This window comes from Taeniopygia guttata, chromosome 30 (assembly GCF_048771995.1).
Source record: "Taeniopygia guttata chromosome 30, bTaeGut7.mat, whole genome shotgun sequence".
In the NCBI taxonomy this organism is placed as follows: domain Eukaryota; kingdom Metazoa; phylum Chordata; class Aves; order Passeriformes; family Estrildidae; genus Taeniopygia; species Taeniopygia guttata.
Window position 1 is genome coordinate 237,787 of NC_133055.1, and position 24,570 is coordinate 262,356.

At 65.1% G+C, this 24,570-nt stretch overlaps 4 protein-coding genes and 1 long non-coding RNA gene across 11 annotated transcripts in view; 1 reads left to right on the forward strand and 4 right to left on the reverse strand.

Moving 5' to 3' along the window:
- Positions 1 to 925, reverse strand: part of SMARCA4 (SWI/SNF related BAF chromatin remodeling complex subunit ATPase 4) — a 31,965-nt gene extending 31,040 nt beyond the window's left edge. The window contains 1 exon segment of the mRNA XM_072919991.1: positions 756 to 925. The gene's annotated coding sequence lies outside the window, so the exon portion shown is untranslated.
- Positions 926 to 1,913: 988 nt separating this feature from the next.
- FBXW9 (F-box and WD repeat domain containing 9) lies at positions 1,914 to 7,143 on the reverse strand. 4 transcript variants are annotated; one of them, XM_072920104.1, is made up of 11 exons: positions 7,038 to 7,142; positions 6,167 to 6,436; positions 5,111 to 5,262; positions 4,758 to 4,889; positions 4,412 to 4,524; positions 4,242 to 4,333; positions 3,838 to 3,986; positions 3,551 to 3,743; positions 3,357 to 3,469; positions 2,552 to 2,617; positions 1,914 to 2,135 (listed from the first exon to the last, which is right to left on the reverse strand). In XM_072920104.1, exons 2-11 carry the CDS (start codon positions 6,432 to 6,434, stop codon positions 2,061 to 2,063), a joined length of 1,353 nt encoding a protein of 450 aa, XP_072776205.1. In that variant the 5' UTR covers positions 6,435 to 6,436; positions 7,038 to 7,142; the 3' UTR covers positions 1,914 to 2,060. The 4 variants fall into 4 exon arrangements, with proteins under 4 accessions (XP_072776205.1, XP_072776207.1, XP_072776206.1 ...); XM_072920106.1 differs by having other exon boundaries at positions 3,630 to 3,743; positions 7,038 to 7,136; XM_072920105.1 differs by having other exon boundaries at positions 3,380 to 3,469; positions 3,630 to 3,743; positions 7,038 to 7,134.
- Positions 7,144 to 8,176: 1,033 nt separating this feature from the next.
- TNPO2 (transportin 2) lies at positions 8,177 to 21,715 on the reverse strand. 4 transcript variants are annotated; one of them, XM_072920097.1, is made up of 24 exons: positions 21,479 to 21,715; positions 20,347 to 20,531; positions 19,708 to 19,783; positions 19,363 to 19,512; positions 18,575 to 18,683; positions 18,345 to 18,478; positions 17,871 to 17,952; positions 17,533 to 17,655; positions 16,675 to 16,811; positions 16,216 to 16,276; positions 15,383 to 15,533; positions 14,628 to 14,780; positions 13,540 to 13,765; positions 12,778 to 12,949; positions 12,060 to 12,146; positions 11,861 to 11,968; positions 11,167 to 11,325; positions 11,015 to 11,102; positions 10,827 to 10,925; positions 10,136 to 10,231; positions 9,236 to 9,311; positions 8,910 to 9,009; positions 8,448 to 8,522; positions 8,177 to 8,334 (listed from the first exon to the last, which is right to left on the reverse strand). In XM_072920097.1, exons 1-24 carry the CDS (start codon positions 21,706 to 21,708, stop codon positions 8,227 to 8,229), a joined length of 2,985 nt encoding a protein of 994 aa, XP_072776198.1. In that variant the 5' UTR covers positions 21,709 to 21,715; the 3' UTR covers positions 8,177 to 8,226. The 4 variants fall into 4 exon arrangements, with proteins under 4 accessions (XP_072776198.1, XP_072776199.1, XP_072776201.1 ...); XM_072920098.1 differs by having other exon boundaries at positions 8,178 to 8,334; positions 16,675 to 16,793; XM_072920100.1 differs by lacking the exon at positions 21,479 to 21,715 and having other exon boundaries at positions 8,178 to 8,334; positions 18,577 to 18,683; positions 20,347 to 20,482.
- A 527-nt stretch (positions 21,716 to 22,242) lies between these two features.
- Positions 22,243 to 22,939, forward strand: LOC140681019 (uncharacterized). Its single transcript, XR_012052305.1, has 2 exons — positions 22,243 to 22,717; positions 22,763 to 22,939. It is a non-coding gene; the product is annotated as an uncharacterized lncRNA (long non-coding RNA).
- Positions 22,789 to 24,553, reverse strand: TRIR (telomerase RNA component interacting RNase). Its single transcript, XM_041711841.2, has 3 exons — positions 24,230 to 24,553; positions 23,855 to 23,932; positions 22,789 to 23,134 (listed from the first exon to the last, which is right to left on the reverse strand). Exons 1-3 carry the CDS (start codon positions 24,488 to 24,490, stop codon positions 23,027 to 23,029), a joined length of 447 nt encoding a protein of 148 aa, XP_041567775.2. The 5' UTR covers positions 24,491 to 24,553; the 3' UTR covers positions 22,789 to 23,026.
- Positions 24,554 to 24,570: the final 17 nt, after the last annotated feature.

Here is a 24,570-nt window from a genome sequence, read left to right on the forward strand (position 1 = left end):
AGGGGATTTGGGGTGTGGGAAAAGGGGATTTGGGGTGTGGGAAAAGGGGATTTGGGGTGTGGGAAAAGGGGATTTGGGGTTTGGGAAAAGGGGATTTGGGGTGTGGGAAAAGGGGATTTGGGAAAAGGGGATTTGGGGTGTGGGAAAAGGGGATTTGGGAAAAGGGGATTTGGGGTGTGGGAAAAGGGGATTTGGGGTGTGGGAAAAGGGTATTTAGGGGTGTGGGAGGAAATAGGGGATAAAAAAAGGGGGAAAAGGGGAGATTTTGGATGGGGATCCCATGAGAGGGGATCGATCCTGAGGGGGCTGAGGGGGAATATTCTGAGGGGGAATATTCTGAGGGGAGATCGGTCCTAAAAGGATGAAGGGGGGATATTCTGAGGGGGGATCCCATGAGAGGGGATCGGTCCTGAAGGGGGGATATTCTGAGGGGGAATCGATCCTGAGGGGCACTGAGGGGGGATCCTCTGAGGGGGATCCTCTGAGGGGAGATGGATCCTGAAGGGACTGAGGGGGGATCCTCTGAGGGGAACCTCTGAGGGGGAATCGATCCTGAGGGGACTGAGGGGGGATATTCTGGATATTCTGAGGGGCGATCGATCCTGGAGGGGCTGAGGGGGCTCCCGTCTCGCGGGGGGGAGGGGAACCCCCAAGGCCCCGCGCTGAGGGCGCCGCCGGTGCCGAACAAAGAGCCCGTGACCCTCGCGGGCCGCCGTACCCTCCCCTCACCCCCATCCGCCCTCAGCCGGCCTTACCGGAGCCCTTCCCGGAGCCCTTGGCGGGGCTCATGCCGGCCCGATCCCGCCGCGATCCCGAGCCCGCTGCCGGCGGGGGGAACAAAGGAGCCGCCGGAGCCGCCGCCGCCGCCGCCTCAGGGAGCGCCGGGCCCGCGCCTGCGCGTCCCGCCCCGCGCCGCCGCGCCCCGCCCACCGCGCGCGCCCAGCCAATGGCGCGCCGCCCCAGCGCCGCCGCGGCCAATCAGAGGCGCGCAGAGGGGCGCGCGCGCGGCGGCCCGGGCCACGCCTGCCGCGGGAGCGACCAATGGGAAGGCGGCGCGCTGCCCCCACCCCAGTGATGGAAGGGTGAGGCCACGCCCACCCGCGGCGCGGCAGCCAATGGGAGGCGCGCTCGGCCGGTTCCCCCCCTCCCTTCCCCAGCCTAGCGGAGCTGTCAGTCACTCGGCCGCGCAGCCAATCAGAATGCGGGAAGGGCGCGGAGGAGGCGGGGCTTGGTGGGCGCGCGTGCGCGGAGCGCGCGGCACTGCGGCGGGGGGGAGGGGCGGGAAAGGGGGAGGGGACCCCCGGATTTGGGGAGGGGTCCCGGATTTGGGGGGGGTCCCGGGATCTGGGGGGGGAGTCCCGGGATTTTGGGGGGAGGGTCCCGGGGATTTGGGGGGTCCCAGTCCAGGGGAACCCCGGATTTGGGGGTCCTGGAAATTTTGGGGATTTGGGGCGTCTCAATGCAGGGGGATCCCCCCTGGACTGGGGGAACTGGGACGAGAAATACGGGCCTGGGAATGGGAAATGGGAAATGGGAATGGGAAATGGGAATGGGGCAGGGAATGGGGACGGGGAATTTGGGAATGGGAATGGGGACGGGGAATTTGGGAACGGGACTGGCAATCTCTGACAGGCGGAGTTCCAGATGGAACTGAACAAGTCCCGAGTGCCCGGCCCGGCTTTGGCCCCGGTGACCCCGGCAGCGCTACAGGCTGGGGACAGTGGGGGCTGCAGCGCCCCAAATCCGCCCAGATTCACCCCAAATCCGCCCAAATTCACCCCAAACCCGCCCAGATTCACCCCAAACCCGCCCAAATTGACCCCAAATCCGCCCAAATTCTCCCCAAACTGGCCCAAATTCTCCCCAAATCACCCCAAACTCCCCCCCGCCCCGGGGGGATCGGACACGGCTCCTCCGCTCCATCCAATCCTTTAATTCCCACGCACAGGCGGCACCTCCGGGCCCCCAAACGGGGGGTGGGGGACGCGGGGGGGTCCCCGCGGGGGGCGGCCGGAGCCCCCCCGCCCCCGCCCCTCCCCCACCCCCCGCCCCTCCCCCTCTCAGGTCCGGAGCCTCCACACCTCCACCGAGAGCCCCCCCGAGGCCGCGGCCACCACGTCTCCGTCCACGCTGATCTGGGGGGAGAGCGGGGCTGGGCTGGGGGCCGGGACCGGGACCGGGGGGGGGTTCCGGTACCGGGGGGATCCCGTTCCCGAGGGGGTCCCGGTCCTGGGGGGAGTTCCGGGGGGATCCCGTTCCCGGGGGGGTTCCGGTACCGGGGGGGGGGTCCCGGGGATATCCCGGTCCCGGGGCTGGTCCCTGTCCCAGGGGGATCCCGGTCCCGGGAAGGTCCCTGTCCCAGGGGGATCCCGGTCCCGGGGGCATCCCGTTCCCGGGGGGTGTTCCGGTACCGGGGGGATCCCGGTCCCGGGGGGGGATCCCGGTCCCGGGTTGGTCCCGGTCCCGGGGGGATCCCGTTCCCGGGGTTGGTCCCGTTCCCGGGGTTGGTCCCGGTCCCGGTCCGGTCCCGGTGCCGGTGCCGGCTCCTCACCCCGTTCAGGACGTCCTCGTGGGTCCAGGAGCAGAGGGTGCGCGGGGGGTCGGTGGGGACGTGGACCTGCGGGAGAACGGGAGAGTCGGGCACGGAGAGGAGCTCCGGGGCCCGACAGAGCGGGAATGTAACGGGCTGGAAATCCACTTAAACCCCGGTAAAACGGGGCTCTGGGCCCCAAACCGCCCCAACCGCCCCGTGTGCCGTTCGCTCCCGTTAATTCCCGCCCAGACTGCCCCGTGTGCTGCTGTTCGCTCCCGTTAATCGGCAGCCACAGCAAAACTGCCCCATAAGGAGAAAGAATTCAAATTTCCACACTAAAAAATGGGAAATAAAAAAAGGCTCCTCGGACCTCGAACCAGGGCAGAGTAACCCAGGAGTTCTTTCTGTAATTCCTGACACAAACTGAGTACAAGTATATATATATATATAAATATACACTTATATATGTAAGTAACTGTAATGTGAAATCGGTAGAATGAATATGCATTCAGCTATTGTGAAACTCTATGCATCTGAAAATTAGTGAAGCTAATAAAAAAGGATCGAGAGTTCTCGGGGGTGTGCACGTCCATTGAAGGGCTATAAATAAACAAAATTTATAATACTATATAAATAAATATTATAATAATATATAAATAAATAAGATTTAAAGTCCACAGGGCTGTAAATAAACAAACCCATTCTCTACAAATCTTGGTTAGGATTGTGGGGTTTGATTTCCCACCCGCGTTTCCCACAGGGCTGTGAATAAAATACCCATTCTGTACAAATCCTGATTAGGATTGTAGGTTTGATTTCCCACCCGTGTTTCCCCCGGTACCCCACCCGCAGCGTCCTGTCGGTGGAGGTGGTGAAGAGCGATCCCAGCGAGTGCCACAGCCCCGTGATCTGCAGCCGGTGCCCCACGTCGAAGTACTGCGGGAGGGAATAACGGCCCCGTGAGCCGGGCGGGGGTCGCGGTGGCCCCGGGACCCTCACCCGGCCCGGACCCCTCACCCGGGCGGGCTGGAAGCCGCCCCCGGCCCGGACCCTCACCCGGGCGGGCTGGAAGCCGCCCCCGGCCCCGACCCCTCACCCGGGCGGGCTGGAAGCCGCCGCCGGCGCTGCCGAACAGGTACACGCGGCCCTGGTTGTCGCCGGCCCAGAGCTGCGAGCCGCGGTAGGACATGGCCAGCAGGTAATTGTCCAGCTGCAGGAGGAGGAGGAGGAGGAGGAGGAGGAGGATGAAGGAGAGCGCGGCCGCCCCGCGGCTGCCCCGGGGACCCTCCGGTGCCGCTCCCCACCTGCAGCCGCTGCAGGACGGCGCCGCCGCGGCGGTCGAACACCACGAGGGTCCGGTCCTCGCTGCCGGACACGATCAGCCGCTCGTCGGCCGCCAGCGCCAGCACAGCGCTGCCGTGGGGCTTATAGCTGCTCACCTGCAGCGGCCCGGCTGCGGGGGGCGCGGGGGGCTCGGGGGGAATGCCCGGAGCCCCCGAGGCTGCCCGAGACCCCCGAGGCTGCCCCGAGCCCCCCGAGCCCGCCCGGAGCCCCCCGAGCCCGCCCCGACCCCCCGAGGCTGCCCGGAATCCCCCGAGCCCGCCCGGAGCCCCCCCGGACCCCCCGATCCCCCCGGACACCCCGAACCCGCCCGGAGCCCCCCTAACCCGCCCGGATCCCCCGAGCCCGCCCGGAGCCCCCCCGGTACCTCGCGGGTCGTACACCGCCACCGTCTTGTCGTAGGTGCCGGTGACGAGCGCGTCGGGCCGGTACGAGAGGCACAGCACGGCCGCCTTCTCCCTGGGGTGGGGGTGGGTGGGTGGGGGGTCAGGGGGACCCCCGGGGCGCCCCCCAAACCCGCCCCCCCCCGGGGCGCACCTGATCTCCCCGAACTGCTGCCCCTCGGCCCCGAGGTCCCACAGCTTCACGGTGCTGTCCCACGAGCCGGAGCAGACGCGCGTGTCGCGGGCGGCCAGGCACCACACCCAGCCCTGGGCGGGAGGGCACCCAAGGGTGCTGCCACAGCCCGGACCCAGCCCTGGGCGGGAGGGCACCCAAGGGTGCTCCCTGAGCCCAGAGCCCACCCCCGGGGGGGGTTTTGGGGGGCTGGGGTGGGGAAGGGGCACCCAAGGGTGCTTTCCGGGGGTGTTTTTGGGGGGCTGGGGTTAGAAGGGGCACCCAGGGGTGCTTTCCGGGGGTATTTGGGGCAGGGGGACACACCCACCTTGTGGGTGCCGCCGCGGCCCGAGCCCAGTGCCCGCACCAGCGCTCGCCCGGGGGGGCCCCGGCCCAGCTCCCGCAGGTCCCACAGGTTCACGTTGCGGTCGCGGCCCCCCGAGACACACAGGGACCCCCCCTGGGGGGGGAGAGAGGGGGCTCAGGGCTCGGCCCGGCCCGGGACCCCTCCCCAAATAATCCCCCAAATCCCCGAAATAATCCCCCAAATGCCCCAAATAATCCCCCAAATCCCCCAAACCCCCAAATCCCCCAAATGCCCCAAATTCCCCAAACAATCCCCAAACCCCCCAAACCCCCCAAATCCCCCAAACAATCCCCCAACCCCCCCAAATCCCCCACCTGCAGCAGCAGCACGGCGTCCACCGAGGCGAAGTGTCCCGAGTCCAGCGAGAAATGCTCCATGGGCGCCGCCCCCGCCCCTCCCCCCGCGCCCCAGCGCTCCTCCAGCTCCTCCAGCTCCTCACAGGCGGCGGCCCAGTCGAACCCGGGATCTGATTAATTAACGGGGCAATTAACAGGGTAATTAATTAACGGGGCGCCCCAATCGAACCCGGGATCTGATTAACGGGGAAATTAATTAACGGGGGGCCCAATCGAACCCGGGATCTGATTAACGGGCAATTAATTAATTAACGGGGGCAATTAATTAAAGGGGGGCCCAATCGAACCCGGGATCTAATTAACGGGGCAATTAATTAACGGGGGCCCAATCGAACCCGGGATCTGATTAACGGGGCAATTAATTAACGGGGGCAATTAATTAACGGGGGCAATTAACGGGGGCAATTAACGGGGCCACCCAATCGAACCCGGGATCTGATTAACGGGGCAATTAATTAACGGGGGCAATTAACGGGGGGGCCCAATCGAACCCGGGATCTAATTAACGGGGCAATTAATTAACGGGGGGTAATTAACGGGGGCAATTAACGGGGGGGCCCAATCGAACCCGGGATCTGATTAACGGGGCAATTAATTAACGGGGTAATTAATTAACGGGGGGCCCAATCGAACCCGGGATCTGGGGGGGCAATTAATTAACGGGGGCAATTAACGGGGGGGCGATTAACGGGGGGGAACCGAATTAACGGGGGGGGGAACCGAGATTACCGGGGCGGGGGTCCCCAAAATTACCGGGGGATTCCCATAATTACCGGGGAATCCCCGAAATTACCCCAAAATCTGCCCCAGCCCCGTGACAGGGACCCCTCGGGGCACCGGGAGGGAGAGACCGAGCCGAGGTTTGGGGGGTCCCGGTTCCCGGTGCCCGGACTCACCGGGCAGCACCGGGGGGGGTTCCCGGTGCCCCCAGACCCGCCCGGTAACACCGGGGGGGGTTCCCGGTGCCCGGACTCACCGGGCAGCACCGGGGGTTACCGGACACCCCGGACTCACCGGGCAGCACCGGCAGCGGGCGGCGGGCCCGTTGCCGCAGCCGCAGCCGCCAGAGCGCCGCGTCCCGGGCGAGGGCGCGGAGGGCGCGGCAGACGCGGGGCAGCAGCCGCCGCACGTCCCGGGCCCGCAGGAAACCGCAGATCCGCAGCAGCAGCTCCGGCGGCAGCGCCAGCAGCCCCACCGGTACCGGAACCGGTACTGGCACCGGCACAGGCACCGGCACCGGAACCGACACCGGCACCGGGGCGGCCGCGGGGGGCCCGTCCATGGCTGCGGAGGGGCGGAGGGTCAGCGGAGAGAGGTGATCCCCGTACCCCCCCCCGGTACCGGGTCAGCACCGAGCGCTGCCCCCTCCCGGTACCGGGACAGCGGGTCAGCGCCGAGCGGTGCCACTGCCTCCCTTCCCGGTACCGGGACTGCACCGAGGGCTGACCCCCATCCCCCCACCCTCCCTTCCCGGTACCGGGACTGCACCGAGGGCTACCCCCCCCCGGTACCGGGACAAGGGTCAGCGCCGAGCGGTGCCACTGCCTCCCTTCCCGGTACCGGGACTGCACCGAGCGCTGCCCGTCCCGCCCTGCCCGGTACCGAACCGGTGCCCCCCCGCCTCCATTCCCGGTACTGGGTGCGGCCCCGGAGCTTCCCACCCCAACCCCGGGATCCCCCCAAACCGCCCCCGGTGTGGGTAACCCTCGGTGCCCGCCCCGGTACCGGGAGCCATCCCCGCTCCCCGCGCCGCCCGGTACCGGGTCCGGCCCCGGTCCTGCCCCCCACCCTAGGGGCCCGCCCCCGCCCAGCCGCGGTGTCGGTAACCCCCCTCGGTGCCCGCCTCGTACCGGGAGCCGCTCCCCCCCCCCCCCCCGCCCGGTACCGGGTCCGGCCCCGCCGCGTCGCGGTCGCCACGGCCACGGCGGAGCCACTTCCGGTGCGACGCGCGAACCGACCAATGGCGGCGCGCTCGCTCCGTGACGTCACCGGGCGGCGCCGGAAGCGGGCGGTGCGTGCGGCCGGTACCGGGACCTCCCCCCCGGTCCCCCCCCGGTAACGAAGGACACGGACTCGGCCCGCACGGTCACAAAGGCCTTTATGGGGCCGCCCGGCGCCGCGCGAGCGCCACCCGCCCCCTCCCCCGCCACACCGCCCCCCCCCCGCCCCGGATACGGTAAAAAAACGAACGGAAACGGGAAACCGGCAACGCAACACGCGGGACGCGGCACCGACTCGCGCACGGACGAAGCACAACGGCGGCGGCTCGGCCCCACCCAGCGGTGGGGGAGGGGACGCGGGGGGAGACAACGGGAACGGCCCCTCCCCCACCCCCCGGTGGCCCCGAGATTCGCCCTCCCCCACCGGAGCTCCGGGCCCCTCCCCCCCCCCCGGTGTGGAGCCCCACCCCCCAAAATTCTCCCCCCCGGGGGGGTCCAAAGGCTTTTTTTGGGGGGGGGGGAGGGGAGGACGGAGCAGAGCCGCCCCTCCCCCCACCGGGACCCCCTCCCCCCCCCGGGCTGAGGGAAGGGGGCGTTTGGGGTGCGGCCCCGCCCCCTGCACCTGCCCCAGGTACCCCCAGATGTGCCCCAGGTACCCCCAGGTGTGCCCAGGTGTGCCCCAGATGTGCCCCAGGTACCCCCAGGCATCCCCAGGTGTGCCCCAGGTATCCCCAGGTGTGCCCAGGTGTGCCCCAGGTGTGCCCCAGGTACCCCCAGGTGTGTTCCCAGGTGTATCTGAGGTACCCCCAGGTGCCCCCGAGGTACCCCCAGGTGTGCCCAGGTGTATCCCAGCTGTGCCCAGGTGTATCTGAGGTACCCCCTGGCCCCCCCAGGTACCCCCAGCTGTACCCAGGTGTGCCCAGGTACCCCCAGGTGTGTCCCCAGGTGTATCCCAGGTACCCCCAGACACCCCCAGGTGTATCCCAGGTATATCTGATGTACCCCCAGCTGTACCCAGGTACCCCCTGGCCCCCCCAGGTACCCCCAGCTGTACCCAGGTGTATCCCAGGTGTATCCCAGGTGTATCCCAGGTGTATCCCCAGGTACCCCCAGGCCCCCCCGGCCCCCGGGCGCTCAGACCCCGTAGAACGCCGCCAGGCGCTCTTTGAGCAGCGGCGGGAGCTGCTCCGAGAAGCGGCGCCAGTTCTCCTCTCCCACCTGCGCCCTGAAGCCGTGCAGGATCTGGGGGGGCAGGGGGGGTTTGGGGGGGGGTCAGGGCCTGGGGACCCCCCCAAATCCCCCCAAAATCCCCCCAAATCCCCCAAATCCCCCAGAGCCCCCCGGGCCGCCCCCACCTTGTAGAACATCTCCCGCAGGTCCTCCTTGGGGCTGAGCCACGAGGCCACAGCGTCGCAGAAGAAAATGAAATCCTGAGGGGGAAATTGGGGAAATTTGGGGGAAAAAGGGGGAAAATGGGGGAAAATTTGGGGTGAAAACGGGGAGGAAATGAGGCGAAAAATGGGGGCAAAACTGGGATGGAAATGGGGGGAATAGGGGAAAGTGGGGAGCGAAAGGGGGTTTTGGGGGCCTCCCCCTGTTTTAGGGACACCCCCCCCAATTTTGGGGAGACCCCCTCCCATTTTGGGCCCCTCTTTGGTTTTGGGAATCTCCCTCAATTTTGGCCACTTTCCCCACTGGTTTTGGGTCCCCCCCAATTTCGGGTCCCCCCCATTTCGGGGACCTCCCATTTTGGGGACCCCCCATTTTTGGGACCCCCCATTTTTGGGACCCCCCCATTTTTGGGGCCCCCCCCGTGCCTGCGCCACGCCGCCGGGGTTGGCGCCGATCATGAGGCAGACGCCGCGGAAGGCCGAGTCCTTCTCCTCATTGTCGCGGATGTTCCGCAGCGAGGTGCACCTGGGGGGGCAAAAATGGGAATTTTGGGGTGTCCCCCCCACCCTGGGACCCCCCAAACCCCCCCAGGACTGGGTGGTGCACCTGGGGGGGCAAAAATGGGAATTTTGGGGTCTCCCCCGCCCCGGGACCCCCCCAGGAGCGGGTGCTGCCCCTTTGGGGGGCACATAGGGGATTTTGGGGGGCACAGAGGGGATTTTGGGGGCACAGAGGGGATTTTGGGGCTCACCAGGGCCGGATGAACTGCGGCAGTGTTGGTGCCACCTCCTGCGGGCACACCAGGCCCAGGCGGCCGATGGTGATGGCTGCGGGGAGGCGATTGCAGTTCTTTATTCCCTTTATTTCCTTATTCCCTTTATTTCATTTCCTTTATTCCCTTTATTTCACTTCCTTTAGTTCTTTATTTCCTGTACTTCTGGTATTTCATTTCCTTAATTCCCTTTATTTCCGTATTTCCTTTCGTTCCTTATTTCCTTTACTTCCTTATTTCCCTTTATTTCATTTCCTTTATCTCCTCATTTCCTCAATTCCCTTTATTTCCTTCATTTTATTTCCTTTATTCCCTTAATTTCATTTTTTTCCCTTTATGCCCTTTAGTTCCTTTCTCTATATTTGTCTTTTTATGTTTTTATGGTTTTATTTCCTTTCTGGGTATTGTTGTTTGTATAAAATCGTGTTTTGTATATTTACATTTATATATTTATTTTAAATATAAGTATTTATATTTATAAATTTATAATATCTCTGCATTTTTGTGTTATTCCGGTTTTGGGGTCCCCAGGTGGTTTTGGGGTCCCGCTGTGTCCCCAGCAGGGTTTTGGGGTGGTTTTGGGGTGGTTTTGGGGTGTTTTTGGCTGGTTTTGGGGTGTTTTTGGCTGTTTCTGGAGTGTTTTGGGGTATTTTTAGGGTGAATTTGGGTGTTTCTGGGGTGGTTGCTGACCCATGTTCTCCAGCAGCGTTTTGGGGGTGTTGGGCCGGTTCTGGGGTATTTTTGGGGTGAATTTGGGTGTTTTTGGGGCGGCTGCTCACCCGTGTTCTCCAGCAGCGTTTTGGGGGTGTTGGGCCGGTTCTGGGGTATTTTTGGGGTATTTTTGGGGTGAATTTGGGCGGTTTTGGGGCGGCTGCTCACCCGTGTTCTCCAGCAGCGTTTTGGGGGTGTTGGGCCGGTTGATGATCTCCACCAGGTTGTTGAGCACCAGGGGCACGTAGGGTTGCATCTCGGCCCCTGCAAAAGGGGGGCACCAAGGGGCTTTGGGGGTGCCCAGGGCAGTTTTGGGGTGCCCAGGGTGGGTTTTGGGGTCCCCAGGACCATTTTGGGGTGCCCAGGGCCATTTTGGGGATCCCCAGGGCAATTTTGGGGTGCCCAGGTCAGTTTTTGGGGTCCCAAGGATGATTTTGGGGGTCCCAGGGATGGTTTTGGGTCCCCAGGGATGGTTTTGGGGGTCCCAAGGATGATTTTGGGGTCCCAGGGATGGTTTTGGGGCGCTCACCCATCTGCATGCAGATCTCGCCGATGGCCCAGGTCGGTTTTGGGGTGCCCAGGGGGGGTTTGGGGGTGCCCAGTGCAGTTTTGGGGGTCCCAGGGATGGTTTTGGGGTCCCCAGGGCAGTTTTTGGGGGTCCCAGGGATGGTTTTGGGGTCCCCAGGGCAGTTTTTGGGGTCCCAGGGAGGTTTAGGGGCGCTCACCCATCTGCATGCAGATCTCGCCGATGGCCCGGGGTGGTTTTGGGGTGCCCAGGGGAGTTTGGGAGGGTGCCCAGGTGGGTTTTGGGGTCCCAGGGATGGTTTTGGGGTCCCAGGGATGATTTTGGGGCGCTCACCCATCTGCATGCAGATCTCGCCGATGGCCCAGGTCGCGTTGTTGCAGACGGAGATGAACTCGGGGTTCAGGTTGGTGCCCAGGATGGGCATGAACTCGGCTGGGGAGGGGCACAGGTGGGCACAGGTGGGCACCGACACCCCCCACACCCCCCAGCCCCATTTTTGGGGCGTCCCCCCCAGAACGCACCGATGCAGGGCTTGACGTGCACGAAGCAGGCCTTGGTGAGGTCGCCCAGCAGGGCGAAGGAGCTCTGCCGCACCTCGGGCATGGTGTCCTGCGGCGGGCGGGGGTCAGCGGGGGCACCGCGCCCCCCGGGGGCCGGGGGTGCCCCCCCTCACCTGCATGCACTGGAACAGCAGCGTCATGACGTTGGAGCGCGCCACCAGCTGCTCCACGTGCCCGCCCAGCCCCTCGGCCAGCCCGCTCAGCAGGTCCAGCGCCACGATCATGAAGTCCTTGTCGGGGGCCTCGTACTGCTCGGGGTGCTGGTTGTACATCTGGGGACGGGGGGGCACGGGGTCACCAGTGTGGGGACAGGGGGCACAGTGTCACTGCTGTGGGGACAGGGGGATGTGGGTGTCACTGCCGTGGGGACAGGGGGGCACGGGTGTCACTGCTGGGGGGACAGGGGGACGTGGGTGTCACCAGTGTGGGGACAGGGGACACGGGTGTCACCGCTGTGGGGACAGGGGGATGTGGGTGTCACTGCCGTGGGGACAGGGGGGCACGGGTGTCACTGCTGGGGGAACAGGGGGATATGGGGATGTGGGTGTCACTGCCATGGGGACATGGGTGTCACGGCTGCGGGGATGTGGGGACCAGGGTGTCACCACCATGGGGACGTGGGGACACGGGGACGTGGGTGTCACCGCCGCGGGGGTGTCACCACCGTGGGGACGGTGTCATGGCCGCGGGGACGTGGGTGTCACTGCCATGGGGACATGGGAATGTGGGTGTCACCACTGTGGGGATGTGGGTATGTGGGTGTCACCGCTGTGGGGACACGGGTGTCACCGGCGTGGGCAGGCTCACCATGGCCTGGGCCAGCGTTTTCTGCACCAGGGTGACGCAGCGCTGGTACACCGGCTCGCAGTAGGGCAGGAATCCGCTCTGCAGCGCCGTGGCCACCGAGGACAGGCACTGGGGACAGCCGGGGGACACGGGGTCAGGGGGTGGCACGGGGACGGGCACGGCCCCACTGCCACCCGCCTTGGGGACAGCCCCGGGGCACCTCCAGCAGCGGGAACAGGTCCTTGTCCTCGTCCTTGAGCTCGTTCCACTTCTGGATCAGCGGCGGCATCAGCTTCTGGATGTACTCCTGGGGAGGGGACACGGTGGCACCGGGGACAGGGTGGCACTGGGGACACGGTGGCACCGGGGAGAGGGTGGCACTGGGGACAGGGTGGCACCGGGGACAGGGACAGGGTGGCACTGGGGACAGGGATGGCACCGGGGACAGGGACAGGGTGGCACTGAGGACAGGGTGGCACCGGGGACAGGGACAGGGTGGCACTGGGGACAGGGTGGCACTGGGGACAGGGTGGCACCGGGGACAGGGACAGGGTGGCACCGGGGACAGGGTGGCACTGGGGACAGGGTGGCACTGGGGACAGGGTGGCACTGGGGTGGGGACAGGGGTAGCACCAGGATTTGGGACAGCTGGGGGGGTTGGGGACACCCAGCAGGGATTTCGGGACACCCCAAAGGGATTTGTGGACACCCCAAAGGGGTTTGGGGACACCCAGAAGGGATTTGGGGACACCCAAAAGGATTTGGGGACACCCCCAGGCCGTGCCTGAGGCCCTCAGAGCACAGAGATCCACAGGGGGAATTCGGGATTCGAATGTCCGTGGTCATCACCGGGCTGGGGCGGGGACGCCGGGGGGGTTTGGGGACACCGGGGGGGAATTTAGGGACATTGGGGGGGTGTTGGGGACACGGGGACGCACGGGCTGGTTGAGGTGGTGGCCCACGGAGTCGGCCAAGGTGCCGATGGCGTCGTAGAGGATCAGCAGGTTCTTGTGCTGGTACTTGCCGAAGGCGAACACCAGCGTGTCCAGGATGAAGCTCAGGTACGGCACCAGCTCCGTGCACGCCTCCTCCTCCAGCGTGGCGAACGCGCTGCGGCACCCCGGAACGTCAGGGGGTCCCCAAAACATCGGGGGGGTCCCCAAAACTGCCTCGGGCACCCCCAAACCCGCCTCAGGCACCGCGGAACCATCTCAGAGACCCCAAAACATCGAGGGGATCCCCCAGAACCTCACAGGAACACCCAAAATCCTCGTGGGAGCGCCCCAAACCCTCACAGGGACCCCAAAATCCTCGTGGGAGCGCCCCAAACCCTCACAGGGACCCCAAAATCCTTGCAGCACCCCCCGGGTCAGGCAGTACGAACACAAAGTGTCCTCACGGGGGTCGGGACAGCGCTGTCATCACCCCCGGGGGGCCGCGTCCCCTGTGCCACCTGTGCCACCTGTCCTACCCCAGTGTCACACCTATGCCACCCCAATGTCACACCTGTGCCACCCAGTGTCATCTGTGCCACCCCACTGTCCCCAGGGTCACCTGTGTCACCTGCAGGTATCACCTGTCCCCCCACCCAGTCCTGTGTCCCCAGGTGTGTCCCCCCCGGTGTCACCTGCAGGTGTCCCCAGGTGTGTCCCCCAGGTGTGTCCCCAGGTGTCCCCAGGTGTGTCCCACCCCGGTGTCACCTGCAGGCCGCCTCCTGCACGCGCTTGTTGCCGTCCAGGACGCGCTGCAGCAGTTCGGTCATGAGGGGCTTCAGGTAGAGCTCGGGGGGCTGCGCCACCACCCAGTGCGCGTAGCGGCTGAGGGTCCAGCAGGCGATGGAGCGCACCAGCGCCTTGCGGTCCGCCAGGCAGCGGATCAGGTGCGGCACCAGCTCGGGCAGGTACGGCACCATGCCCTGCATGCAGCCTGGGGGCAATGGGGCAGGTGTGGGGCAGGTGTGGGGCAGGGCAGCGGATCAGGTGTGGCACCAGCTCGGGCAGGTACGGCACCATGCCCTGCATGCAGCCTGGGGACAGTGGGGCAGGTGTGGGGCAGGTGTGGGGCGGGGACATGGGGCAGGTGTGGGGTTGGGATGACTCAAGGTGGGGTTGGGGACACCCAGAAGGGGTTTGGGGACACCCCAAAGGGATTTGGGGACACCGCAAAGGGGTTGGGGACACCCCAAAGGGATTTGGGGACACCGCAAAGGGATGTGGGGACACCCCAAAGGGATTTGGGGACACCCAGCAGGGATTTGGGGACACCCAAAGGGATTTGGGGACACCCCCAGGCCGTGCCCGCGGCCCTCAGAGCACAGAGATCCACAGGGGGAATTCGGGATTCGAATGTCCATCCTCATCACTGGGCTGGGGCGGCTTTTGGGGCAGATTTTGGGGGTTTTGGGGGCAGCTTTTGGGGCAATTTTGGGGCTGGTTTTGGGGTGGGTTTGGGGCTGATTTTGGGGCAGTTTTTGGGGGATTTTGGGGCGGGTTTTGGGGCAGTTTTAGGGGGTCTTTGGGGTGGGTTTTGGGGCAGATTTTGGGGTTTTTGGGGTCCCACCTTTGGCGATGGCCCCCAGCACCAGGATGCCCTGGATCAGGATGGGTTTGAGGCTGTTTTTGGAGCTGTTTTTGGGGTGGGTTTGGGGCTGTTTTTGGGGTGGGTTTGAGGCTGTTTTTGGGGGTTTTTGGGGCTGATTTTGGGGCTGTTTTTGGGGTTTTTGGGGCCGATTTTGGGGCAGTTTTTGGGGCTGTTTTTGGGGCTGTTTTGGGCAGTTTTGGGGTCCCACCTTCGGCGATGGCCCCCAGCACCAGGATGCCCGACTCCTTGACCACCCACTCCAGGTGGAAGAGCAGCTCCTTCAGCAGCGGCAGCAGGTGCGGCAGCAGCTCCTCCCGGAACACGTTGGCCAACACGTCCAGCGCCGCCGCCGAGCACTTCCCTGGGGCGCGGGGTCAGCGGCGCCCCAAAACATGGGGCGGGGGTCCCAAAATGTACAGGGGAGCCCAAAATGTACAGGGGGTCCCAAAGTGTACAGGGGGAGCCCCAAAATGTACAGGGGGAGCCCAAAATGTACAGGGGGGTTCCCAAAATGTACAGGGGGAGCCCAAAATGTACAGGGGGAGCCCAAAATGTACAGCGGATGCCCAAAATGTGCAGAGGGTCCCAAAATGTACAGGGGTATGTCAAAAAATGGGGAGGTATCTCCAAAAATGGGGGGTATCTCAAAAAATGTAGGTGAAGTCCCAAAAATTAGCAAGGTATCCCAAAAAATGGGGGGATCCCAAAAAACAAGGGGAACCCCAAACCCCCCAGGACCACCCCAAAACCCTCAGAAATATCCTAAAATCCCGAAAGACTCCAAAACCCACAGTGGCCCCAAACCCCCCCGGACCATGCCAAGCCCCCTGCGGCCACCCCAAAAATCCCCCATGGCCACCCCAAAACCCTTCAGAAATACCCCAGAAAATACCCTGAGAAACCACCCAAAAAAGCCCCAAAAAACCCCAAAATCCCCCCAAACCCCGACCCCCGGGGCCGTACGCAGGTTCCAGTCGGACAGGGCGTCGTCGTCGTCGTCCTCGTCGCCGTCGTGCGGCTCCTCGTGCGCCAACGTCACCGTGCGCGACTTGTGGAAGCGCGGCTTGATGTCCTGCTCGCTGTCGGGCACCGCCTCGTCCTCCTCCACGTCGCCCTGCGGCCGTGGCGCGACATGGGGTTTGCTATCGTGATATGGGGTTTCATATCGCGACGTGGGGCGGGGTATCGCGACGTGGCGCCCCGCCCCGATCAGACAGTACGAACACAAAGAACCCTCAGGGGTCAGGGCAAAGCTGTCATCACCTCCGGGCGCACCAGTACGGACCAGTACGGACCAGTCACACCAGTATGGCCCAGTACAGACCAGTACGGACCAGTATGGACCAATACGGACCAGTACAGACCAGTATAAACCAGTATAAACCAGTACGGACCAGTACGGCCCCAGTCACACCAGTATAAACCAGTATGGACCAGTACGGACCAGTATGGACCAATACGGACCAGTATGGCACCAGTCACACCAGTATAAACCAGTACGGACCAGTACGGACCAGTACGGACCAGTATGGCCCCAGTTACACCAGTATGGCACCAGTCACACCAGTATAAACCAGTACGGACCAGTACAGACCAGTATGGCCCCAGTTACACCAGTATGGCACCAGTCACACCAGTATGGACCAGTATGGACCAGTATGGCCCCAGTACAGACCAGTCACACCAGTACAGCCCCAATCACACCAGTACGGACCAGTACAGACCAGTACAGCCCCCCCAGTGCTCCCAGTACAATCCCAGTACAATCCCAGTGCTCCCAGTGCTCCCAGTCCAACCTTGAGCAGGATGATGTCGATCTCGGAGTAGCGCATCCCGTGCACCAGGATGGGGATCAGCCTGCGGGATTTGGGGTGAAAAACCGGGATTTTGGGGTGAAAAACGGGGATTTTGGGTCACTCACTGCACCAGGTGTGCTGTCAGCAGGGGATGGATTTGGGGTGTATTTTGAGGTGAAATTGGGGGATTTTGGGTCACTCACTGCACCAGGTGCGCCGTCAGCAGGGGATGGGTTTGGGGTGAATTTGGGGTGAATTTTGGGGTGAAAAAGGGGGATTTTGGCTCACTCACTGCACCAGGTGTGCCATCAGCAGGGGATGGATTTGGGGTGTATTTTGGGGTGAAAAAGGGGGATTTTGGGTCACTCACTGCACCAGGTGCGCTGTCAGCAGGGGATGGATTTGGGGTGAATTTGGGGTGTATTTTGGGGTGAAATTGGGGGATTTTGGCCCACTCACTGCACCAGGTGTGCCGTCAGCACCTCCTTGCAGACCGGCTGCTCCGCCAGCGTCAGCCAGAACTCGCACGCCTCCAGCGCCACGTTCTCGTCACCGTCCTGCGTCCGCTGCAGCATGTACTGCGGGGGGCAGCGCACCTGGGCACAGGTGAGCCCCCCCAGACCCCGCCCCGAACCTCACCTGGGCACAGGTGAGCCCCAGACCCCGCCCCGAACCGCACCCCAAACCTCACCTGGGCACAGGTGAGCCCCCAAACCCTGCCCCAAACCTCACCTGGGCACAGGTGAGCCCCCCAAACCCCGCCCTGAACCTCACCTGGGCACAGGTGAGCCCCCCCAGAGCCCACCCCAAACCCCGCCTGGGCACAGGTGAGCCCCCCCAGAGCCCACCCCAAACCCCGCCTGGGCACAGGTGTCCCCTAAAAACTGACCTAAACCCCTCACCTGGGCACAGGTGAGCCCCCCAGAGCCCGCCCCGAACCCCACCTGGGCACAGGTGAGCCCCCCAGACCCCGCCCCGAACCTCACCTGGGCACAGGTAACCCCCAAACCCCGCCCCAAACCCCACCTGGGCACAGGTGAGCCCCAAACCCCGCCCCAAACCTTACCTGGGCACAGGTGAGCCCTAAAAACTGACCCAAACCCCACCTGGGCACAGGTGAGCCCCCCCAGAGCCCGCCCCAAACCTCACCTGGGCACAGGTGAGCCCCCCCAGACCCCGCCCCGAACCCCACCTGGGCACAGGTGAGCCCTAAACCCTGACCCAAACCCTCACCTGTGCCCAGGTAACCCCCAAACCCCGCCCCAAACCCCTCCCCCGTGCCCAGGTAACCCCCTCCCCCGGGCCAGGTGCGCTCACCTGGATGATGCTGTGCATGTGGGGCAGGAGGCGGTCGATGCGCACCTCGAGCAGCATCACCAGCGCCCGACACACGTTCCTGCGCACCTCGGGCTCCTCGTCCGCCGCCAGCGCAAACAGGTGCTGGGGCACAGGTGAGACCCCCAAAACCCACAGGTGAGACCCCCAAAACCCACAGGTGAGACCCCCAAAACCCACCGGTGAGACCCCCGGGAGCTCAGGTGAGACCCCCGGGACCCACAGGTGAGACCCCCTTAGAGCCCCAGGACCCCCAGGTATCCCCAGGTGAGACCCCCAGGACCCCCAGGTATCCCCAGGTGTGCCCAGGTGAGCCTCACCTCGATGAAGGTGTCGATGTTCTCCATCAGCGCCTGTGCCCGGTCCATGATGAACTGGTTCACGCAGGCGATGGCATGGGACCTGCGGGCAGGGGTCACCTGGGCACCCAAACACACCTGGGCACCCCAAAACACACCTGTGCCCCCTAAAATCCACCTGAGACCCAGCTGGGCACCCCCAAAACACAGCTGGGCACCCCCAGAGACACTTGGGTACCCCAAAACACACCTGGGCACCCAAAACACACCTGGGCACCCCAAAACACGCCTGTGCCCCCTAAAATCCACCTGACACCCACCTGGGCATCCCAAACCCATCTGTGTCCCCTAAAACCCACCTGGACACCCCAAAACCCACCGGGGCGCTTTTATGAATCAGGATTTTCTGGAAGCACCCCCATATCCCCACCTGCCCAGGTAAGGGGGCACAGGTGTGTGCCCACCTGTGCCACACCTGTGCCCACCTGTGCCCACCTGATTTTGGGGCTGCAGTGCTTGAAGAACTGCAGGAATTTGGGGATCATGACGTTGAGGGGCCGGTTCAGGGCGTCGCTGTCCAGCAGCTCCGAGGAGTCCTCGCAGATTTTCTGCAGCGCCCCGAAAGCGCCCTGCAGCGCGGCGGGGCGGGGTCAGCGGCGGCCACGCCCCCCAGGTGTGCCCAGGTGTGCCCAGGTGTGTCCCCGCCCCGCCCCGCAGCCAGGTGCACCTCGCAGGTGTTGTAGTCCTCGGAGTTGAGCAGGTTGCAGAGTTGGGGCAGCAGCTCCGGCCACATCTGCAGCTCGCCCTTGGAGGCGATGGTGGTGATCAGGATACCTGCACAGGTGCACAGGTGAGCTGGGGATGGGGTCTGGGGGGATTTTGGGGGATTTTTGGGGGGTTTTGGGGGGTTTGGTGTTACATCTGCGACAGGTGTGCCTTAGGTTCCCCCAGTCATACCCCAGGTGTGCCCAACTGTGCCCAGTCATACCCTAGGTGTATCCCAGGTGTCCCCAGGTGTGCCCCAGCTGTCCCCAGGTGTATCCCACCTGTCCCCAGGTGTGCCCAGGTGTACCCCAGCTGTCCCCAGGTGTACCCCAGGTGCCCCCAGGTGTGTCCCCAGGTGTGGCGCACTGATGGTGGCGCGGATGAGCGAGGAGTTGTCGCCCAGGTGGGTGAGGTGTGCCCAGGTGTCCCCCAGGTGTATCCCAGGTGTCCCCCAGCTGTGCCCAGGTGTGCCCAGGTGCCCCCAGGTGTTCCCCACCTGTCCCCAGGTGTACCCCCCCTGTCCCCAGGTGTGCCCAGGTGTGCCCAGGTGTGCCCAGCTGTACCCCACCTGTACCCAGGTGCCCCCAGGTGCACCTCACCGATGGTGGCATGGATGAGGGAGGAGTTGTCGCCCAGGTGGCTGAGGTGTGCCCCAGGTGCCCCCAGCTTTACCCAGGTGTGCCCAGGTGTACCCAACTGTACCCCACCTGTCCCCAGGTGCCCCCAGGTGTGCCCAGGTGTGTCTCACCGATGGTGGCGCGGATGAGGGAGGAGTTGTCGCCCAGGTGATTGAGGCACTCGCGTTTGATGAAGTCGGCCACGGGCGGGGGGAAGCTCTGGAAATGCGCTTTGACGTTGTTCTTCAGGATCAGCCCGCTCAGCGACCGCGTCGGCTCGTCTGGGGGCAGGGGCGCGGCTGGGACCCCCCCCAAAATGTGGGACCCCCTCCCCTAAAGGTGGGACCCCCTCCCCAAAAAGGTGGGAACCCCCCAAAGGTGGGACCCCTCCCCAAAAAGGTGGGGACACCCCCAAAGGTGGGGACCCCCTCCCCAAAAATGTAGGAACCCCTCAAAAGGTGGAACCCCCCCCAAACCTTCGGACTTGAGGCGGGTGAGCACGAAGATCAGGTAATTGTTGAAATCCGGGAACTGGTTCAGCTGCTTCAGCTTCTGCCGGGGGGTTAAGGAGGGCGGGGGGCACACGGGGGGCACACGGGGGGCACGGGGAGACCCCCCTGCATCGCCCACCCCAAAATTCACACCCCCCGCCCCACACACACACTGGGGGGCTGAGTGCCCCAATCCCGGGGGTCCCAGCCCCATCCCGGGGGTCTCACCCCACTTTTGGGGGTCCCATCCCCACCTCAGTGCCCCCACCCCCATTTCCAGTACTCCCTGTCTACCCCGGTGCCCCCCAGGACAGATCCAGCCCCCCAAGTGCCCCCTAAGTGCCCCCAGAATAAATCCTGCACCACTCTGTGCCCCATTCCTGGTTCCCCAAGCGCCCCCCAAGTGTCCCCAGGACACACCCAGCCCCCCAAATGCCCCCCAGGATACGTCCTGCACCGCCCTGTGCCCCATTCCCGGTGCCCCCAGCCCCCCACGTGCCCCCCAGGACACATCCAGCCCCCCAAGCGCCCCTTAAGTGCCCCCCAGGCGCCCCCCAAGTGCCCCCCAGGATACACCCAGCCCCCCAAATGCCCCCCAAGCGCCCCCCAAGCCCCCCAGGATACGTCCTGCACCACCCTCTGCGTGGCTGTGTTGGGTGACTGCGAGTCCTTGAGCAGCTGCAGCACCTGCTGCAGGCCCTGCTCGTCCGGCTGCCACTCCATGGCGGGGCTGGGGGGGAAATGGGGGTCCTGGGGGTCCTGGGGGGTGCTGAGGGGTCCTGGGGGGCTCCTCCCGGGGGCGGCAGCGGCTGCGGAGAGAGGGGGAGTGGGGCTGAGGGGGGAATGGGGGTCCCGGGGGGATCTTGGGGGGTGCTGAGGGTCCTGGGGGGGTCCCGGGGGTCCTGGGGGGTCCTGGGGGGGTCCGGGGGGTCCTGGGGGGCTCCGGGGAGGGGTCCCGGGGGGCTCCTCCCGGGGGCGGCAGCGGCTGTGGAGAGAGAGGGAGTGGGGCTGGGGGGGAAATGGGGGTCCCAGGGGAATTTTGGGGGGTGCTGGGGGGCTGGGGGGGTCCTGGGGGGGGTCCTGGGGGGTTTCTAGGGGGTTCCTGGGGGCGGCAGCGGCTGTGGAGAGAGGGGGAGGGGGGAAATGTGGGGGGGAAATGTGGGGGGAGGGGGTCAGGAAATGTTGGGAAAAGGGGGGGGAGTGAAGGATGGGGAGGGGTCGGTAAGTGGGGAAGGGGCGTAGGAGAGGGGGTCAATAAATGGGGGAGGGTCGGTAAATGGGGGAAGGGCGCGGGGGGACTCGATAAAATGGGGGAGGGGCACGGGGGAGGGATCAATAAATGGGGAGGGGTCGGTAAATGGGGGAAAGGCGCGCTGGGGGTCAATAATTTGGGGGGGGTCCCGGAGATTTGGGCCCGCCGCGGGTGGGGGCGGGGCGGGAGCGGCGCACGTGGGGCCGGTCCGGGAATGGCGGGAGAACCGGGGCGGGGGGGAGGGGAGGGGTCCCGCGCCCCCCCCCCCCCAAAATCCACCCCCACCCCCCCAAAACCCACCCCCACCCACCCCCGCGCCCCCTCCCCAAATTTAAACCCCCCACCCCCCGGTTGGAGCCCCCCCCGCGCCCCCCAAAAACCCCCCCAGACCCTCAGAGCCCCCCCCCCCCCTCAGAGCCCTCAGCTCTCCCTCAGGAGACCCCCCCCAAAATTCCCCCCCCCAGCGCCCCCCATTCCCCGCCAGGCCCCGCGCGCCGCCGGTACCTGCCCGCTGAGCTTTGGGGGGGGGTCCCGGTGCGGTTTTTGGGGGGTCCCGGTGGTTTTTTGGGGGGGGGGTCCCGGTGTTTTTTTGGGGGGGGGTCGGAGCGCGGCCGGGGGGCGGTTTGGCCGCTGCCCCCCGTGACCCCCGCCGGCCACCGTCCGCCCCGCGCGGCCGCGTCACGTGCGCACGGGGCGGGGCCTCCGGGGGAAGAGGCGGGGTCAGTGGCGCGCATGCGCCGAGGCCTCGGGAGGCGGCGGGGACTGCGAGTCCCAGCGTGCACCGCGAGTCCCAGAGTGCACCGCGCGCGGGCGGAACCACTGCGGGGAAACGGGGGGGAACAACAAAACTCCCCCCCCGGCGGCGGAACTGGGATGAACTGGGACGAACTGGGGGGCTCGGGGCGCTCCCCCCCGACCTTTACTGAAGCCAGACCCCCCCAAACCAGTAAAAACCCCGTACTGGGAGCACTGGGGGGGACACAGGTGACAGCGGGGTCCCCACCCCTCCCAAATCCCCAAAAATACCCCAAACCCGCAAAAAAAACTCAAAAACACCCCAAAACCCCCCAAAAAAACAAAAAAAATAACCCCAAACCCCCCAAAAAACCCCAACCCCCCCCCAAAACCCACAAAAAAACCCCAAAACCCCCCCAAAAAAAACCCAAAACCCCAAAAAGCCCCAAACCCCCCCAAAAAAAACCCAAAACCCCAAAAAGCCCCAAAACCCCCACAAAAAACCCAAAACCTCCCCAAAAAAAACCCCAAAAACCCCCAAAAATCCGCTCAGCGCCTCCGAAACCTCCGAACTCTTTATTGCCGCCCCTCCCCCCCCCCCCCCGGGGCCCCCCCAAAAACGCGGCGGGGGGGGGGAGGAGCGGGGGGAGCGCTGTCAATCAAACCGGGCGGGGGCGGGGCGATAGAAAAGGGGCGGGGCCTCCGCCAAAAGGGGCGGGACTTTCACAAAAAGGGGCGGGGCCTCAACGTTAATGGGGGTTTTGGGGGGCTGGGGGGTCCCCAAATTCCAACGCGGTTTTGGGGGGTGGGTGTGGGGATTTTTTGGGGGGGTCTGAGCCGCTTTTGGGGCCCCCCCCGCGAGTTTTTTTTGGGGATTTTTTGGGGGGGTTCAGGCCGGTTTTGGGGCCCCCTCAGTGAATTTTATGGGGCTTTTTTTGAGGGGGGTTCAGACCGGTTTTGAGGAACCCCAGTGAATTTTTTTGGGGTTTTTTTTTTTGGGTGGTACAGGCCAGTTTTGGGGCCCCCCCCAGTGAATTTCTTTGGGGGGTTCAGGCCGGTTTTGGGGCCCCCCCTGCGAGTTTATTTTTGGGGACTTTTTCGAGCGGTTCAGGCCGGTTTTGGGGCCCCTTTTGGGGATATTCTGGGGGGGTTCCAGGCCGGTTTTGGGGCCCCCTCAGTGAATGTTTTTGGGGATTTTTTGGGGGGGTTCCAGGCCGGTTTTGGGGCCCCTTCAGTGAATGTTTTTGGGGATTTTTTGGGGGGGGTTCCAGGCCGGTTTTGGGCCCCCCCTGCAGGTTTTTTGGGGGGGGGGCGGCGCTATTTGACCAGGGGCCGCGTCTTGTCGTCGTCGCTGCACTGATGCGCTTTGTACTTCTGCACCTCCGCCAGGTACTTGGCCCAGGCGTCGCCTTTACTCGTCAGCACCTGCCCAAAACCCCCCGAAATCACCCCAAAATCCTGCGGGGCCCTCGGGCACCCCCACACCCCCATGCCTCAGTTTCCCTCCCCCCCGGGACCCCTCAGTTCCCATCCAGGAACTCAAATTTCTCATCCTGGGATTCCAAATTTCCACATCTCCGATCCCAAATTCCCCCCCAAACCCCCAAATTTCCCATCCCTGACCCCAAATGCCCTCCCCAACACAAATTCCCCCCCTGGGACCCCAAATTCCCCATCCCTGACCCCAAATTCCCCCTCTAAAACCCCAAATTTCTCCTCCCAATACCCCAAATTCCCATCCCCGACCCCAAATTCCTCCTCCCAAGACACAAATTCCCCATCCCCAACCCCAAATCCCATCCCCGACCCCAAATTTCCCATCCCTGATCCCAAATTCTCCATTCCCAACCCCAAATCCCCCTCACAGGACCCCCAACCTCACCCCCAAACACAAATTCCTCCTCCTGGGACCCCAATTTCCCATCCCCGACCCCAAATTCCTCCTCCAAACCCCCAAATTCCAATCCCTGATCCCAAATTCCCCATCCCCGACCCCAAATCCCATCCTGGGACCCCAAATTCTTCCTCTAACCCCCAAATTTTTCCTCCCCGACCCCAAATTCCCCCCGGTTCCCGGTGCCGCCCCCCCGGTTCCCGGTGCCGCCCCCCCGTTCCCGGTGCCGCCCCCCCCGTTCCCGGTGCCACCTCCTCGTCCGTTTTCTGCTTCTTGGCCACCACTCCCGTTTTCAGGGCCAGCTTGTTGCCGCCCCGCCGCCGCCCCACCTGGGGAAGGGACACACCTGCCCCGTTACCGGGGGCGCGGAGGGGCCGCCGTGACCCCCCCCGGAACGGAACCGGGGGCTCGGGAGGGGAACACCGGGGGCAACCGGGGAGGCACCGGAACGGACGAATCCGCCGGCGGCGCCGGGGAAGAGGCGCCGCCGCCAGCGAGGAGCTCCAGGCGGGGCCCGAGGAGCCCCGGGAGCGGCCCCGGGAGCGGCCCCGGGAGCGGCTCCGGTCCCGCCGCCCTCACGGGTTCGGGCCGGGCCAGGAGGGGCCCGGGGGCCGCCGCGTCCTTACGAAGCTGAGCGCGCCGCCGCTCCTCTTCACCCCGTCACGCTGCAAGCCCAGCCCGGTGCCGCCGCCGCCGCCACCGGACGCCTCCGCGGCCGCCGCCGCCGCCGCCTCGCGCTCCCGCTGCTGCTCCTCCGCCTCCATCTTGCGCTTGAAGAGCTCCAGGAAGCTGCCGTCGTTGGCGAAGACGTTGACGCCGCCGCCCGGGCCCGGCGGGGGCGGCGAAGGCGCCTCCGGTGCCTCCCGGTCCTCGCCGCGCGCCGCCATCTTGTCCGCCGCCACCGCCGCCGGCGCCGCCCGATGACATCAGCGCGACCGCCGCCGCTGGTGACGTCACGGACCCGCCG

Coding starts and splice junctions, on each gene's coding strand:
- FBXW9 (XM_072920104.1), bottom strand. CDS start 6,434: ATGGACGGGCCCCCCGCGGCCGCCCCGGTGCCGGTGTCGGTTCCGGTG. Junction 5,263..6,166: donor CCCGCTGCCGGTGCTGCCCG/GTGAGTCCGGGG, acceptor TTAATTAATCAG/ATCCCGGGTTCGACTGGGCC. Junction 2,618..3,356: donor GGGTACCGGGGGAAACACGG/GTGGGAAATCAA, acceptor GTTCTCCCGCAG/GTCCACGTCCCCACCGACCC.
- TNPO2 (XM_072920097.1), bottom strand. CDS start 21,708: ATGCGCGCCACTGACCCCGCCTCTTCCCCCGGAGGCCCCGCCCCGTGC. Junction 17,656..17,870: donor ACATCGACACCTTCATCGAG/GTGAGGCTCACC, acceptor CCTGTGCCCCAG/CACCTGTTTGCGCTGGCGGC. Junction 16,812..17,532: donor ACATGCACAGCATCATCCAG/GTGAGCGCACCT, acceptor ACCTGTGCCCAG/GTGCGCTGCCCCCCGCAGTA.
- TRIR (XM_041711841.2), bottom strand. CDS start 24,490: ATGGCGGCGCGCGGCGAGGACCGGGAGGCACCGGAGGCGCCTTCGCCG. Junction 23,933..24,229: donor GCGGCGGCGCGCTCAGCTTC/GTAAGGACGCGG, acceptor TCCCTTCCCCAG/GTGGGGCGGCGGCGGGGCGG. Junction 23,135..23,854: donor AGCAGAAAACGGACGAGGAG/GTGGCACCGGGA, acceptor GGTTTTGGGCAG/GTGCTGACGAGTAAAGGCGA.